Below are 17610 nucleotides of genomic sequence, written 5' to 3'. Positions count from 1 at the left end.
TTCACCACTACAAGATCAAGTGTTGTTGACTATTTTATTTGTAATGCAGATATTTTTAAGTTTGTTAAACATTTTGAAGTATTAGTTTTTAACTGTTTGTACTCTGATATCCACATGCCATTGACTTGTCAGTTAAGCTGTGAAATGTTAAATAACGAAAATCATAAGGATATATCATATCATGTTAATCCTACACAAAGAATCAGATCATGGGATCCAAACAAGTCGAGCGAGTTTTGCCAAAATATAAATACATTAAATTTATTAAGTATTGAACAAACTATAGATGATAAAGTACGCGACCCTGTCGAAATACAGAAGGAAGATGTAGATTTTTTGTTCAATAGTTTAGCTGATGTACTATTATCCTCAGCCAAAACCACTTTTGGAACATTTTTACCGCGCAATAAAACTTCGGTTAGAAATAGCAAAACAAAACAATGGTTTAATGCGGATTGCTTCACAGCAAGAAAAAATTGTAGGAAAATTAGACGCAAATTCAAGTTATATGGAACCAGCGTGTTTAAATCCGAGCTGCAAGGAGCACAGAAAAAATATAAGCGCACATTAAATAAATCTTACAAAGTTTATAGAAATAACCTACAGCGTAACATTAAAACATTAAGAAGTTCAAATCCAAGAGAATACTGGAAACTCGTGAATGATAAAAGCTGTAACGAATCTAACGATATTAACATAGTAGATTTTTATGACTATTTTAAAACTGTTAACGCGAACGAACATGATTTAGATATTGAATTAGACTATTCTTCCTTCAATGATAAATGCGAAGATACATTTTGTAACTCTTTGCTCAATGACCCAGTTACCGCGGCCGAAATTCTTGAGGTTGTTAAAACTATTAAAAATAACATATCGCCGGGACCAGATACTGTTGTTAATGAATATATTAAGTCATCTATTAATATCATGATACCATTATATGTTAAACTTTTTAATTTAGTGTTTGATACTGGTATTATTCCGGAAGCCTGGCTGGTCGGGAACATAAAACCAATATATAAGAAAAAGGGTAGTTATGCTGACCCACAAAATTACCGTCCGATTACTCTTTTGAGCTGTCTAGGAAAGGTTTTTACTTCTGTATTGTGTAGAAGGTTAACTACTTTTGCTGATAATGTTAATCTTATCAGGGAAAATCTGAGTGGTTTTAGAGAAAATTATTCTACAATTGACAATATGTTTGTTCTTTACTCCCTGATTGAACTTTTTTCACTTAAGAAAAAGAAACTCTTCCGTGCTTTTATTGATTTTAAAGCTGCATTCGATAAAGTGTGGAGAATAGGATTATGGAAAAAACTCATTGAATATCAAATTTAAGGGAAATGTTTAAGGGTTGTTGTCAATATGTATAATGGCTGTAGATCAAGAATATTTTATAATAATGATTTTTCCAAATATTTCCCTTGTCAAAATGGTGTCCGGCAGGGAGAAAACTTATCTCCGTTTCTTTTTGCATTATATCTTTATGCATATGATCTTGAAGATTTTTTATCACATGAAAATGTCATAGGACTAAAAAGCCTGTCTGAAGAAATTGAACAAAATTTAAATTGTTATCTAAGAATTATGATTATGTTGTATGCAGACGACACTGTGTTGATGTCCGAAACCGAAGATGATCTACAATATCAGCTTCATTGTTTTCAAATGTACTGTGAAAAATGGAAATTACAAGTGAATGTTGAGAAAACTAAAATTATTATTTTTGGTAAAGGTAAACAAACCTCAAAAGTATCATTTCTATACAATGGTAACGAAATAGAAATCGTCAAGGAATTTAAATATTTAGGAGTTATATTTTCAAGAACAGGCTCTTTCTACAGTACTAGGAAATATGTAGTGAAACTACCAGAGCTATGTACGCAATAATTAAAAAGTCAAGAGAATTAAATCTATCGATTGATTGTCAACTTGATATGTTCGACAAAATGGTTGTTCCAGACTTCCGGTGTTGCTACGCACATGGCGTGAGGTGAAAAAGTGCAGAGGGCCGTTATTGTTGACTATTTAAAAAGATAGTAGGCGTTAGAACATCAATAGGTCAAGAACAATATGTGAACCAAGGTTCTCGAGTCCTACATTGAGTATTACGTGGTTTTGCGTCTTTGTAAAGGTTTAGTGGAATAATTTACACTACCAGCGAGGAAATTCGGGACGCACGAGAAAGATGCCGCGGAAAGACACACAGAAAGAGAAAGAATGCCAGCAGAAGGAAACCCAGAAGGAAACTCAGAGAGAGAAAGAAGGTCTACAGGATGATGAGGTATCAAACAAAGACTTAAAAGACCTTTTCTCACGTTTAATTAAGAAACTAGACGAATCGCTATCTGCGCGGTTAACTGCTTTAGAAGGCAAGGTGGACGATGCGTTGACCAGCGAGTTGAAACAAATAAACGACTCCCTTCAAAATCATGAGGACAGGCTGGCTGAGCTGGAAAAACAACAGAATGAAGTTATTAATCCACAGGTTGACAAGATGGACATGCTGGAGGATGCATTGAAAGAACTCCAGGATCGAATAATACAACAAGAGGCAAGATCACGTAAATACAATTTATTATTTTACGGTATTCCAAAAGAAACAGGTGAAGTAACCCATGATATTATTGTAAAAAATTTTCATGAGAAATTAAGCATTTCATTAGAATCAGCAGAGTCAATCCTGATTGAAAACTCGCACAGAGTACAAAAGAATCCTAAAAGCACCTACAAACCAGATGCACCAGAGGCTATTATAGTGAAATTTGTCCGCATGGGGGACCGAAATATGATCTTAAACCTAGAAAGATTCAAAACCTTACCAAAGGGCTACGCTGTCCGAACAGATCTACCGGTGCATTTGAAGAAGAAGAGGGGGGAATTGGCTCGAAAGGCATATGAACTCAGGAAATCGGGAAGGAAGACCAGAATCCGTGAAACAAAAGATGACGTTATTTTGGAATATCGTCCAAGAGATGGAAAAGAATGGCTCGCATACAAGGCTTCTGTTTAGTTACGAAAAACGTGATAATTTTGTGATGTAATATTCCAGTGTTCATGGATGTGATTAGAGAATACCAAATAATTTAAGAGAAGAAATCTCTTGCAAGTGCTTTATTCATTATAATGATGTATGCTCTTTGTCCTGTGCCTCAAAGTATGAATTTACATATATTTTTGTAGGTCTATATATACATGAAGTTTACAGGAATTTTCTAAGATAGAAAAGATTTAAAGATGTAGTAATCACACATGGGAATTATACTGAGTTTATATAAGTAATTACACTGTCTACAAGGTATTGGTTATTAAACTAAGATTTACAGGTATTCTCTTTGATATGTAGTATAATGTAACTAAACATAGGGACTTACATTTGTTTTGTTTTTTTCTGTGCCCTGAAGTATGATTGTTTAAAATAAAGGTGACATACCCTTAAAGCTTTGATACGTAGTATATATACTATTGATATATAGTATATATTTAAGACATACCCTTAAAGCTTTGATACGTAGTAACGACGCATGGGGACTTATACTTGTTTTTTTTTGGTCCCCCTGTGTATGAGTTTATATAAGCAATTACATGGTTTTCTCATTTCAAAGTATTTAAGATAAGGTTTACTATCTTATTTAGAATTTCATAACATACTTTAAACTAGCGAGACCCAAATCTGTACATTATATATTTTTTTTTTGACATGTTTTGTTACATTACCATACAGGAAGTATTTTTCTTTTTTGATGCAGGTGTGAAAGGGTTGAGTGAATGTATCATGCATAGGTGCTTACTTGCAATACAGTTTACAATTTATCAATGACTAAGTGTAAAATAACTTCTGTAAACTGCAGAGGGTTACATGATCCCATGAAAAGAAAAGATGTTCTTAACTATTTAAGAAGTCATAAATCATCCATCTATTGTTTACAAGACACTCACTGTACGGAATTAGATAAAAAATCAGTTTATGCTCAATGGGGTAATGAGATGCTGATAAGCCCGGGTAAATCGGATGCAAGAGGAACATTAACCTTATTTAATAACAGAAATGAAATAAATATTTTAAAAGTTTTTAGCAATAATGAAGGAAATTTCATTATATCAAATATAATGATAGATAACAAGACTTTAGTACTCAATTACGCTAGTCAATTTATACGGGCCCAATAGGGATAATCCTAATTTTTATTCTGAGTTGAGTGATAAAATAAATGACTTTTTTGATACTGACTTTATAATTATGTGTGGGGATTGGAATGTTGTGCAAGATTACCAATTAGATTGTTTTAATTATCTTAGAGAAAATAATCCAGAAAATAAAATTGAAATAGAAAAACTAAAATCAAAGTTCAATCTAGTAGATCCCTGGAGAATCTAAAATCCAAATGTTAGAAAATATACATGGAGTAGAAAAAATCCTGTAAAGCAAGCTCGACTTGACTTTTTCCTTGTGTCGGAGGAACTCCTATCAATTATTGATAATGTACACATACTACCCGGTCATAGGACTGACCATTCTATTATTGAATTAGACATCACTATAAATGACTTTAAAAAGGGAAAGGGATTCTGGCGATTTAATAATTCACTACTCAAGAATAAAGACTTTGTAACAAATGTTAAAAAAATTATTAAAGAAACTGATAATGAATATCGTATTAATGAATCAACACTGGAAATTCCAGACAACTTATTTTTAGATGTTTTATTGATGAAAATAAGGGATATGGCAATACAAATGTCGTCAAAATTAACACGAGAAAGGAGAGAACATAAAGTAAAGATTAGTAATAATTTAAAAATTTTACATGATATGTATTCTGATAACCATTTCCCACTATACTTACATGTAGATATGATAAACGACCTTGAGAGAGATCTGGAAGAAATTAGAAAATATGAACTAAAGGGGCTTTTGCTAAGAAGTCATTGTAAGTGGATAGAAGATGGAGAAAAACCTGCAAAATACTTTTGTGCTTTAGAAAAACGAAATTATGTTAACAAAAATATTAGCAAATTGGATATCGAGGGTAAACATATAAATAAACAAGAAGAAATATTACAAGAAGTAAAAAAGTTTTATAAACAACTGTATGCAAATAAAGATCAAGATCTTGATGATGTAAACCTAAAAGATTAACTACAAAAAGTAGAGGTCCCCAAAATAAATAATAAAATAAAATAAATTTTAGATGCAGAAATTACAAAACAAGAGGTGCTTCAAGCCCTCAAAAATTTTAAGAATGACAAAACACCTGGAACAGATGGCTTTACTGCAGAATTTTTTAAATTTTTTTGGATGGATATTAATTCTTATATTCTCAAATCTTTTAATTAAAGTTATGAAATGGGACAGTTATCTTATAATCAAAAGCTAGGAATTATATCTATTCTCCCAAAAGGCAATAAGCCAAGGGAATCTCTAAAAAACTGGCGACCAATCACCTTATTGAATATTACATATAAACTGCTTTCTAGTGTCTTGGCGAATCGAATGAAACCAACTTTAACGAAAATAATTCACGAAAATCAAAAGGGCTTTCTTGCTGGTAGATACATAGGTGAAAACTCTAGATTATTGTATGACATTATGCACTATTGTAAGGAATATAATAATCCTGGTCTTATTCTTCTGGTCGATTTTGAAAAAGCATTTGATTCTATCTCTTGGAAATTTATTTACAAAGTATTGCATTTTTTTAATTTTGGTGAGAATTTTATAAAGTGGATAAAGATTTTGTTTAAAGAGCCTAAGTTATGTGTTATTCAAAATGGTATTTTTTCTGATTTTTTTCATATGGGACGAGGTTGTAGACAAGGGGACCCAATTTCACCATACTTGTTCTTACTTTGCGCAGAAATAATGATTAGAAATAATAATCTAATTAAGGGAATTGTTATTGAAGATAAGGAATACAAATTATTACAATATGCTGATGATACAGTCTTATTCATGGATGGGTCAGAGGACTCCATCAGGTCAACTTTATCTTTAGTCAACCAGTATTCCAAATTTTCTGGATTGAAACCAAACTATGATAAAACACAATGTATAAAGATTGGATCTACTGCTTATACTGGCAATAATTTATATGAAAAATACAAAAACCTTATGTGGTCACAGGAACCATTTACAGTGTTAGGTGTTACATATTGCATAGACTTAGATACAAATACAATGATTGATTTAAATTTTTTACCAAAAATTGAATCAGTTAAGAAATTAATATCATCATGGTCAAGAAGGATTTTAACTACTGCAGGCCGCATAACAATAGTAAAGACTTTGCTTATACCCAAATTCAGTCATTTATTGATGACTCTACCAAGCCCATCTAAAGAAAAACTCAAAGAAATTGAGAATTTATTGTTTAATTATATATGGAATAACAAAACAGCAAGGGTAGCTAAAACATTATATGCCAAAGTTATGAATACAGTGGCATGAGAATGACATGTCTTGACTCTTTTTGTAAAAGTTTAAAAATCACATGGATTCGCAGATATTTTGATAATTCCTGTAGTTCACAATGGAAGGATTTAATAAAGGATTTAATTCGAGATATAAGTTATCTAGCTATATATGGTGTAGATTTTTATAGAAAGTTTAAGAAAGATGTCAAGAATGCTTTTTGGATTGATGTTTTCTCAGCTTTATCAGACTTGAGACTATGCATTGATAATCTGACATCTGTTTTAAGTCCAGTATGGTATAATCAAGATATATGTATAAACAACAAAAGTGTTTGTTATAGATCATGGTTAAAAAAGGGTATTCAGTTTGTTTTTGATTTTTACAATACGGACGGAACCTTGCTAGGATATCAGGAATTTTGTACAAAATTTGACTTAAAAACACCTTTTACATTATTTTTTGGAGTAATTGATTGTATTAGAAAATTACATTTGAATTATGACTATGATAATATTCAAAGAAGTCAACCTTTTTTCCCAAAATTCTTATAATTGATTACAAAAAGCAAACAAGGTGGTAGAGATTTCTATGATGTTTTTATTAATCAGAAGTACAGAAAGCCAAAAAGTGAAATCAAATGGGAAAATATTTTAAACTTAAATGTTGACAACTCCTGGTGGAAAAAACAGAATATTTTGTTTTTTAAAATAACCAATGATATACAATTAAGGTGGTTTAATTATAGAATTATACATAGAATCTTAGCAACGAATACATTCTTATGTAAAATTGGCATTACCAATACAAATTTATGTAGTTTTTGTAAGTTATATCCAGAAACACTGTGTCATCTTTTCTGGGAATGTGAATTTGTTGAAAATATTTGGGAAAATGCATTGATTTGGTTCAAAGAACAGTTTGGAATAGATATATCTCTAAACAAAGTTGATGTTTTGTTAGGAAAATACTATAAGTATTACAATATATTTAATTTAATAATATGCATAATTAAAAAACATATTTATAGAAGTAGGAGCAAGAATTGTAAACCCTCAATTGAAAGGGTTAAAGAGGAAATTGTTTATTACTTTCACTGTGAAAAACATATTTATAAAAAAAATGGTGACGTGGAAAGTTTTAATAAGCGATGGAACCTGATGATGTTTTAAGAAAAAGGATAATTATTTTTTATGCAGTTACAGATGATGTAATACTATTATCTATTGCAAAATCAAGATTAACGTAAAATTATAGTTGTCTACATATTTTCATATGCATGTGTTTGGATGAATGATGTATAAATGTTAAAGAGAAATACCTCTCACAAAAGTGTAAAAGTTTATATATTTATATATAACTGTATGTAACTTAGTACTTGGTGATCCCAGGGCCCCAACCCTGGCACCAATTATATTGCTTTATATTAAGTGATGGGACAATAAAAGGTTGAAAAAAAAATTTAAAAAAAAAATGGTTGTTCCAATTTTACTGTATGGTTCTGAATTGTGGGGTTTTGAAAAATTATGTATCATTGAAAAATTGCATCTTAAATTTTGTAAACTTGTACTTAGTCTTAAGACGTCCACACCAAATTTTATGATCTACGGTGAACTTGCTAGATATCCATTGTGTGTGAAAGTAAAAATTAGAATGTTGAATTTTTGGACAAGATTGTTGAAAGGTAAAGAATCAAAATTGTCATATATATTGTATAATTTTTTACATAGCCTAACACAAATCAATAATTATAATTTCAAATGGGTTGAATGTATACAGAATATTTTACATGAATGTGGACTAAGCTATGTCTGGTTGACGCATAATGTAGAAAATGAAAAATGGATTTTAAATGTTGTTAAGCAAACTTTGATTGACCAATTTCAACAAAAATGGGTCTCTGATTGTAACGCATCTAGTAAAGGATTGATCTATAACTTGTTTACCAATAACACTTTTGTACCTAGAAATTACATAAACTCTGGTGCTTATATGAATAACATTACTACATTAGCTAGATTTAGAACAAGCAACCATAAACTGCCAATTGAGACAGGAAGATGGAACAATGTACCTAGAAATCAACGATTTTGTAATTTATGTAAAAATAACATTGGCGACGAATATCACTATATTATGATATGTCCGGAATTGAAAGAATATAGAAAAGCTTATTTACCATCAATGTATTTTAGACGACCAAATGCTTTCAAATTTTTTGAATTATTTTCATGTAATAAATTAGCTGTTATTAATAACTTATGTAAATTTATCAATATTATTAATAAGAGAGTCAACTCTCCAGGTTGATGTGTACAGTATACACTCTTGCTTTTCGTATAATATTGTATGTATTGTATATTTTCTCTATGTTGTTTAATACAATATGAGAATAAATAAAATGAATGAATGAAGTTATGGGTTATATAGTACAAAATCGATACGTAGCGTTATCACAGGCAAAGACACTGGACAATGTAAATATTAGAAAATAATTATTTGCTTTTGATGTTATATCGTTACTCCGTGTATTACAGCAATTTAAGTAGATATTTCAATATTATAATAGATTTATTTCAAAACAAAAAATCACTCCTTAAACGTATAAGGGATAAGCCTGATAGGAAAAAATTGTTGTTCAAATTCAATGGCTATGTCACCTATTGGTAAATCAATATAAAAGTGAAGATTATTTTTTAGATTTTCATTTTGATACTTACATTATTTACTTTACCTATATACGATAATAAAAACTCTAACCTATGGAAAACCACGTTGTAACTGAATCAGTACATGAGGGAAAATATTTGAAAAAATTCTGTACCCCAACTCATCAGTAGAGAATCCATTAACAGTAATATATATTTCCATCCCATTAATGAAATTATTTAAAGGAATGATCAATAGTAAGTTAAAATCGGTATGAATATTAATCAGGTTTTTAACGACTTAAGGAAGTTTAGATCGTCACAGGACCACAACAGGCGGTTGGTTTTGTTTTACGATTGTCTTTTAAATAAAAATTAGCAAAAAATCGGGAAATTTCTACCTAAAATGATTATTTTCTTTTAAAAGTTACAAACGATAAAAAAACAAATTAACATTACTAGCTCAAAGTTCAACTACAACATTTAGTAGTAAACAAAAATCGTTTAAAATGTGATTTACAAAATGAGTGATACTTCTCCTGATGGATTCTCACAAGACAGTTATCGTAAAAACATAGAATTCAATATCATGAATCCATTTCATCTCAATTAAATACCGGAACTGTGCAATAAGTATGGATAATGCGTCTTCTCCTTTTGTGATAAATTCCAATAACAGTGCAAAAAAAGAACTCTGCCGTCGTGGTTTACAGCTTTCACAAAGAACTACAGATCAATCATACTTCTCCAATGGTTCCTCTGATTTCCCACAGGTTTCTTAGAGATATTTTTGAGCTGTCATTAATCTTGGATTTTCTAGAACTTTTCGTCAAGGAGATAAAACGTTCTGTGTGAATGACTCTTTGGAGACTCGTTCCTACATTAGCCGTAGTATTTGTAGTTCATGTCTGTAATACATTGAATCTTAATAGACTTTCGAAAAACTGTTTAAACTGCCTAAATTACACAACTTAACCCTTTTCGTAGATAGGTTGTTTAAACGTCATTCTTTTATATTTTAAGACTTTCAAACCATCATCAACATTTGTTAGCATTCAAAGACATGTTGTGTGAACACGAGTCACAGACATGAAATGACAATAACATTGTATGTTTTTAAACAATGTATACAAGCAGATTGGAAATTTAGTTTGTATATATGTATATATATTATTCCCGTTTCTTGTCGCTCGACCGACCCTATCTTTTACCCTCCGACACTGGGAGGTTTTTTTTTGTGTGATTATGGTGGTGATCGGAAACTTTGCCAGAATTTCCTCCGTATGAGAAATGAAGGTGTTTATAGTCTTCTGAGTTCACAATCGTGTAAATTAACCTCACCGGCAAAAGAATGATAGTAAACAAATGTACAAACATCTTAACTGTGCAAATTAACCTTGTGGTTAATAACGTGCGACTATCGTATCTTTAGGGGTTATAAATATGGGTGATGCAACTGTAACGTGATGGGAGAAATAATATCGGAGCAGACCGGGATTCGAATCCAGGCCTCCTGAATCTCTAGTCAGGTGCTCTACCAACTGGGAGAAATAATATCGGAGCAGACCGGGATTTGAGTCCAGGCCTCCTGAATCTCTAGTCAGGTGCTCTACCAACTGAGCTATCTGACGCCGGCCAATGTTTGAACCGGTCTGACCGTCACATTCCTCCTCCTTAAATGATCTTGGACCTCATAGATCACCCCCAGGCTCTTCCCCTGGTAGGAGTTAACCTGTCAGTTCCAAGGTTTGGTTACGGCACCAAATGTAACGGGATCGGAGAAATAATGAAGGATCAGACCCAAGCCTCCTAAATCTCTAGCCAGGTGCTTTACCAACTGAGCTATCTGGCAGCGGTGTTCGAACCGGTCTGACCGTCACACAACAACATACTTTGCATAGGAACTTCAAAACCGATATTTTAATCCTGATATAACAGTTAGTAAATAATCGGTTATTAGTTAATCCCTCTGCAATAAATGTTAAGATTACCTTAAAATTGTTTTTTACATCATCTTGAGAATTAAACAGATGCCCTACATAACGTACGGTAGGAAGTGGGTCAAAGCGTTGGACTTTATTCCAAATACCCAGAAGTGCAGAGACTGATTTTATAAATATTGTCATTCATCTAACATAATAAAGAAATATCTATCCATAAAAAGTATAAATACATTAATACATATGTAGATTCAATTTTCCAAACAAGTTAATTTTTTTATATTAAAAAAAATATTTTTTCTTTGCTTGTTGTTGACTATACATTACACGTATCAATAACACAAAGATCTTTTAAAATTTTCAATCTTCATTAACGTTTCATGCACTATATGAATTTACTTCTATATCCTATTATAACACAGTTGTTCCAAGTTTTTAAAAACAAAATATGTTTTAAAAATAATTTGTTCCTACCTACATACCCTAATTTTTATGGTCAGTGGACAGGAAACAGGAATATCCTTTTTTTTTTTTGGCCTTACATGAATGGTTTATTTATATTTGTTTCCTACATGTAACAAAATAACTTTTAAAGAAAAAGGTAGTTTAAGTCATTTTAAGTTCCGTTTGAGTTTTTTTTAAATATCATAAAAAACGTGCATTCAATTTACTTTCTTGCCATTTTTCAAGTATTTTTACTACAGATGCGCCCAGATATAAGATTTTAATGACATGAAATATCGATCTAATCTATAAATTGAATTAAATAAAACACAGAGAGGCATTCTCGTAAAATGTGGCTCTTGAATCATTAATTACTGACATGGCATGATCAAAGATATTATATTGCTAGCAAAACTAAATTGAATCTGAAATTAACCCATATTGTAACGAGGCTGAATTACAGCTCACGCCCGCCTGATAGGCCTTGATCACGGTCCGCTGAGACAGGTAGCCTATGCTGTTACATTACACTGGGGGAGAAACAGAGAGCCAAGGATTGAAATTCACCATCAATTTCTGCTGCAGCTACCAGGAGAAGTACAAATTGCATTAACCCGCCTCTACAGTAAATAATTCCATCACGTTTTCGATCGACCTTCCGTGACAGACATTTATTTACGTGTCTGTTGAGACCAAACCACTTTCTCAAACTTCTAACATAAAATAGTGCATTAATGAGAGGGAAATAAGTCGGAGATCAAAACAGTATGTCTGCATCATGTGACATGGAAGATATTATTCAAAAGGAAGCGTTGTAAAAGTGTGCAACTATTCAAAAGGTACGTGTATTGACTTGTTTTTAGTACTTTAACATTTTCTTACTAATTGTACTAATCTTTTCGTGGTTAAATATGATCGATTTAAATTTAATCTACCAATAGTCAATGATATATTAAAAAAGCATCGATAGAAATTGATGGTTATAATACATAGCACAGTATCAGATAACGCTATCAATCTTTTCAAAATGGCCTGTATTTGTATTTATGTTTCATTGATCTTATCACTCCCCTGCGGGGGCAGAAGGGATTTCTCACCTGACTAATCCATTTTTAGTCTTACCTCAATGTGATGGTGTTGATATCTGATAAATTTTTAATGAACAATATATGAGTGAAGTTACTTAAGCAACATTGTGTTTAGTTTTTAATTAACAGGCCGCGGAAAACAACCTATAGTAAGTATGAATACATAAAGTTTATAAAAAAAAAGTTAACTTAATTGCTATTATGCTTATTTGCAATAAGAACGTCATTCTTATTTTTTTTTATTTATAATAAATTAATGTATAGATTTTTAAGTTCAATCTTCATGCTTAAAAAAATTGACAAACTAAAAAGCAGTTTGTCATTGTCGGTTTTATTTATAAATGAAATTCTTGTTATGGTAGTTATTTATTCTTTATTTGAAAATATCTATATGAATTGAAAAAAAAAACAAACAAACAAAAAAATAAGTTTATGGTTTTCTTACGGATACCTGAGTTTGTCGAAGGTGTTTGCCAATAAGATAAGGTTAAATAACCACATTCTTTTTTTACAGTTTTTATAGTGATTGTATAATCCTTTTCTTTAATAGCAATGAGTACTTTTACATGATTTTTTATTCGCTTTTACGGAAGTTTTTTTCGTTATATGAAAATTAAATATAAAACAAGCAGTTGATAATTCAGCAAAACCAAATTGGCGTCCACTATTCATATTTGGGCTATCATTCTGTTATTCGATAGTTTTTCTCAATAAAATCAATGCAATTATCTTTGACGGTTTCTGGTCTGTGTCAAAATAGTTCAATGATCAAAATGATTTCGGCGGTAGTGTTTTTATTTCTTTTATTCAATTATTGAAGTTATTGGCATACAAATTAAAGGCATTGAAATTTTATCTTTGTTGCTGAAAAAAGGTTTTATCAGTATTATTCATAAGATCATAATTGTTACTTAATCGGACTTGGCCATCTAAAACCGATGCATTAACACAACTACCTACGTGGTATCGCATACGATAAATCTCAATATGTATGTTCATTTATAAAAATGAATACATTAAGTATAGGAAAAGGGAGAGTATGAAGTTCCTCTGACATCGCCCGTCCATTATTGAACATCATTGATTGTTCGTTAAACAGTCTGACTATGGCGTCTTACACACATTAATATTCAAACGTCCACAGAGACAGGATTTTTGGCTCTGAAAAACCTCAAAGGAGTGGTTGTAAGCGTGACGTAATGTCTTCCCACGACCCATTTGACTTTATGAAGACATCGATACGGAATTGATAAATAACAATGCATCTGAAATTCGTGTTGTGACATTGGGAATGTTTCGAAGGGTTGACATTTAGTGAAAGGACCTTTTCTTGGTACGTGTGCTCTATATTAACTTTAAAAATTGAAAACTAAAGAAAATATCTTCTTACAAGCAAAAAAGTTTTGTGCTGAAAGTTAATTCATATTAAATTATTGAATCAGATGCATGTGACAAAAATATTGTATATTATACACTGAAAAATATAATGTATGTATGTGTAGTTTGTAGTATGCGCTAACTACATAGAATTAATATTTCCGGATTCATAGCATTCAACACCCCTTTAAACTTTTGACTTTTAATTTCAAATGGACAAAAAATAACGGCACCTATAATAATTTTGTCTTTAAATACGTCTATATTTAGATAATTTTTTTAATGTTAATTATCCAATTTTTATCAAGTGTCACTGGCTTTGTCTGTTAGGGCTTTTATTTCTAAGCTAAAATCCGGTCCCTAAACTGTATTTAATATGGTGATGGGGTTCTTGGAAGAAAAAGTATTTTTTTACGCGGCCTTCGTCATATCTCCTTGTATGCAGCGCTGTTTTATCGCTTTTGTCACGTCCAAAACATTCATGAGATCAGGACTCTTCTAGCTTCCCGACAATTGATGGACGTTTTGTTGCCAAACACAGCTTCAGCTGCCAGGAAGTGAAATGGATTTGTTTTCCAAGTGTCAATTACTTATTTTTAGATGTGTTCTCGAATTAATGACATTTTGACTAAGTGCTACCATCCAATCAAACAAAAGAATAAAATCGGCATAAAGTTAGATATTCGGCAAGCTAAAAGTTGATATTTGAAATACTTATAAAATAATTTTGTTTTATTTTTTATTTTATTTTTACAAAATTGACTCCATATAAAAAAAAGATTGTAAAATATCGCAGAAATAAACCGGATCTCGAACTATCTATTGGAATATCCTGATAGAAAGCTTAAAACAAACATAATCTAGGAACTATGTTATCACTTTTACTAATGCATTGGGCGCCGAATCTCAGTTGCAAATGTCATCTAATTTATCAACAGAGAACTGTGAGTTTATTAATTATTCAGAGTTCGTCTTTATGTTTTTGTCATATGAAATTTTATTACTTCCAGAACGAAGCTCTCGCAATGAACGCTAATATGATGAGTTTCCCACAGTTGATTCTCGCCTTATCTCTTCTGACGGTGCTACTACAAAAAACTAGTGCAATATTTACAGGTACGTTAACGTCCGCTAGATGACAGCAAAAGTTGAAAAGCAAAAACCATTAAGAATTAAACATTTGTTTATAAACATATCTTTCTGTATATATACTGCAATGAAACAAAAAATAACAGCTGTGACATCTTTGGCATATTTAATCATTAGTCTTATCATCGTTTAAAAAATTGTGAATAAAGAATAACACAGATTACTTACTGTTTAGATGCTAGTTAGAAAATAATTACATATGCGTAGATACAAAAACAGGCAATAATTTGTCAAATGTTCTTTGGCTATTTTTCAGATGACATTCTGGTGCCAAAATCCTTTTCCCCAGCGGGTCTTTTAGAAGAGAGTTTACCGACAAATAAGAGGTAATTAAACTTTTCCCCAAAATCAGGAATACTTTTCTATACTTAAATATACAACTGACTAAAATGTTAAGTTAAAACATATTTCTGCATGTCTAGGTATATTACGTTGTCCTTTAATTCTATTGAATTTATAATTGAAAGTAATTTAAAACATGTTTCTACATGTCTAGGTATGTTATGTTAATTGTCCCAAAATTCTATTTATTCTGTAAGTAACAACTGACCCAAATTTAATACATACTTCTGTACCCCTAGGTATGCTATGCTGTCCTACAATTTTGGATCAAGCAGAAGGTACTCGCCGACCTATTTACAAAGCCGAAGAAATGCCTATGTCCCAAAGCGATACAGGTTGGTTTTGTCGGAAATCATGTTTTTGCATCGTATAATATATCGAATATCCACATTTTTCTCCTTATGGACAGAACTATTACAAAATGTTGTCCAATGAAATTTTAATTAAAGGACAAAAATCAATACAGTTGTATAATTGTTAAAAACAACCGGCAAGTAATGAAAACAATTTGTATATGTATCTTATTACTTTCGGGCAAAAAAGAATTGACCAAACAGCAAAATGAGCAGGCCTTGCTGATTTTTTATCATTACTCTGGTTAAGATGGGATATATACTAATATTGTTATTTCAGGTACAACTACTTTCGGCGTCCGTGGGAAAATCTTCCTGACTTTCACTGTTACCGGAAGCGATGTGACTCGTCATCAGATTGTTGTCAACGTCATAATATTTGTGATCCATATGTGAAAGTGTGTCATGACTGCTGGCATGGATATAAATGCCAAACTTCGAACGATTGCTGCAGTCGGTACCCGTATTGCCATCCCCACAAAAAGGAGTGTTACAATTGATTGATAGTTCGCCATCAGTCTGTTCAAGGCTATACTCCATCGACAATTACCCCAAATTATGATCAATTTATTTTTTGTCCAGCAAGAATTATAATAATAAAGGTTTCATAAAAAAATAACAGCGGTATTGAGATGTCATAAAAGAACTAATGGATTTCTGGTTCCAACTAGTGTCATTGAGACATATCAAGTATTGCATCCCATCAATATTATACTGTCCTGGTTACCTTTGGATCGATCATTATAAATCGACAGTTGACAAAAGCATGTCGATCGTTTAATGCATCAATTGTCTCAAAATGAGAACAAAATTACTTCACTATTTGAATCGCATTGAATAAAGGTTTAGAGGAAATAGTTTCCAATTTTTTTGAAATTGCATTTAATTGAAGAATAAAGCTTTTCTAAATGTATTCTATTACTTAATGATGGATACGAAGGATAAAGGAGAACTGAAGTACATAAGATTTGTATAATATCTACTTATTGATCGATAAATAGTACACACATTATTGATATATTTTGCTGTTTGAACATATATAATTGTATTAACATATAACGATGGTTCAAACACAGGTTCTGACAATTATTGGGTTCTTACCATACTATTTTATATCTTGCTTTAGTATTTTAAAATGTTTATCAAAACACTGGCGTATTTGCAATAAACCTTTGTATCCTCATAATAAGATAAGCTCTTTAACAGATCAGAATATTGCCCGATCATATGCACGCCCTTTAAGTTAAAGATTTTGTAGCGAGAGTTAATTGAAAAATTAAAATGTATTTACAAAATTAAAAGCCAACCAATATCAAAAACAACATATTTATATATTTTAGAATCTAATTATATGAAATATGAAATCAATATGTGGCATATTTTAGATCTTATATACATACAAAATTTTATTGTATTAAAAGGAGAACAAAGCTACATGCATATATGACACTTTCTTGTGTTTTAGAAAAAATGGTAGGTTTTTTCCGATTCCATCAGTCTGAGATTGATGACTTATTTTCAGTTTAAAGAATCAGTTCCCTTGTATCGTCAAATGTGTAATAGAATACTATTCTAACAGAATATTTAATATTTAATGCTGAAAATAAAATGGGATAGTCCAATTTATGTTTTGACTTTCATTTGAATTTCCATATAGCAAACTGATAATAAATCACATCATTGCAAGATATGGGGTGACATCAATTATCCTGATAATGATGGAATAGGCATATGGAAACTAGTTTATTATTTTTGTAAGCCGATTGTGCTTACAATACTGATTCTAATACTTTCTAACCATTTTTAGGCGGAAGCGCATATTGCAATTGTTTTCATTACCTTTTACGTCACAGG

At 31.2% G+C, this 17610-nt stretch overlaps 1 protein-coding gene across 3 annotated transcripts; it reads left to right on the top strand.

Annotated features, from left to right (window-relative positions):
- The first annotated feature begins 11960 nt into the window (after positions 1–11960).
- Positions 11961–17327, top strand: LOC128155927 (uncharacterized). Of its 3 annotated transcripts, none has more exons than XM_052817814.1 (5): positions 11961–12286; positions 14923–15028; positions 15318–15387; positions 15643–15738; positions 16037–17327. In XM_052817814.1, exons 2-5 carry the CDS (start codon positions 14938–14940, stop codon positions 16254–16256), a joined length of 477 nt encoding a protein of 158 aa, XP_052673774.1. In that variant the 5' UTR covers positions 11961–12286; positions 14923–14937; the 3' UTR covers positions 16257–17327. The 3 variants fall into 3 exon arrangements, with proteins under 3 accessions (XP_052673774.1, XP_052673776.1, XP_052673775.1); XM_052817816.1 differs by lacking the exon at positions 11961–12286 and adding an exon at positions 12660–12684; XM_052817815.1 differs by lacking the exon at positions 11961–12286 and adding an exon at positions 13331–13868.
- Positions 17328–17610: the final 283 nt, after the last annotated feature.

This window comes from Crassostrea angulata, chromosome 7 (genome assembly GCF_025612915.1).
Source record: "Crassostrea angulata isolate pt1a10 chromosome 7, ASM2561291v2, whole genome shotgun sequence".
NCBI classification, from domain to species: Eukaryota; Metazoa; Mollusca; class Bivalvia; order Ostreida; family Ostreidae; genus Magallana; species Magallana angulata.
Note: the sequence above shows the minus strand (reverse complement) of the source record. Positions and strands in the feature narration are given on the sequence as shown.

Excerpts from the sequence above, each read along its gene's own strand:
- LOC128155927 (XM_052817814.1), top strand. The coding sequence starts at position 14,938 with ATGAACGCTAATATGATGAGTTTCCCACAGTTGATTCTCGCCTTATCT. Across the intron at positions 15,029-15,317 it reads AACTAGTGCAATATTTACAG|ATGACATTCTGGTGCCAAAA; the intron begins GTACGTTAACGT and ends GCTATTTTTCAG. Across the intron at positions 15,739-16,036 it reads TATGTCCCAAAGCGATACAG|GTACAACTACTTTCGGCGTC; the intron begins GTTGGTTTTGTC and ends TTGTTATTTCAG.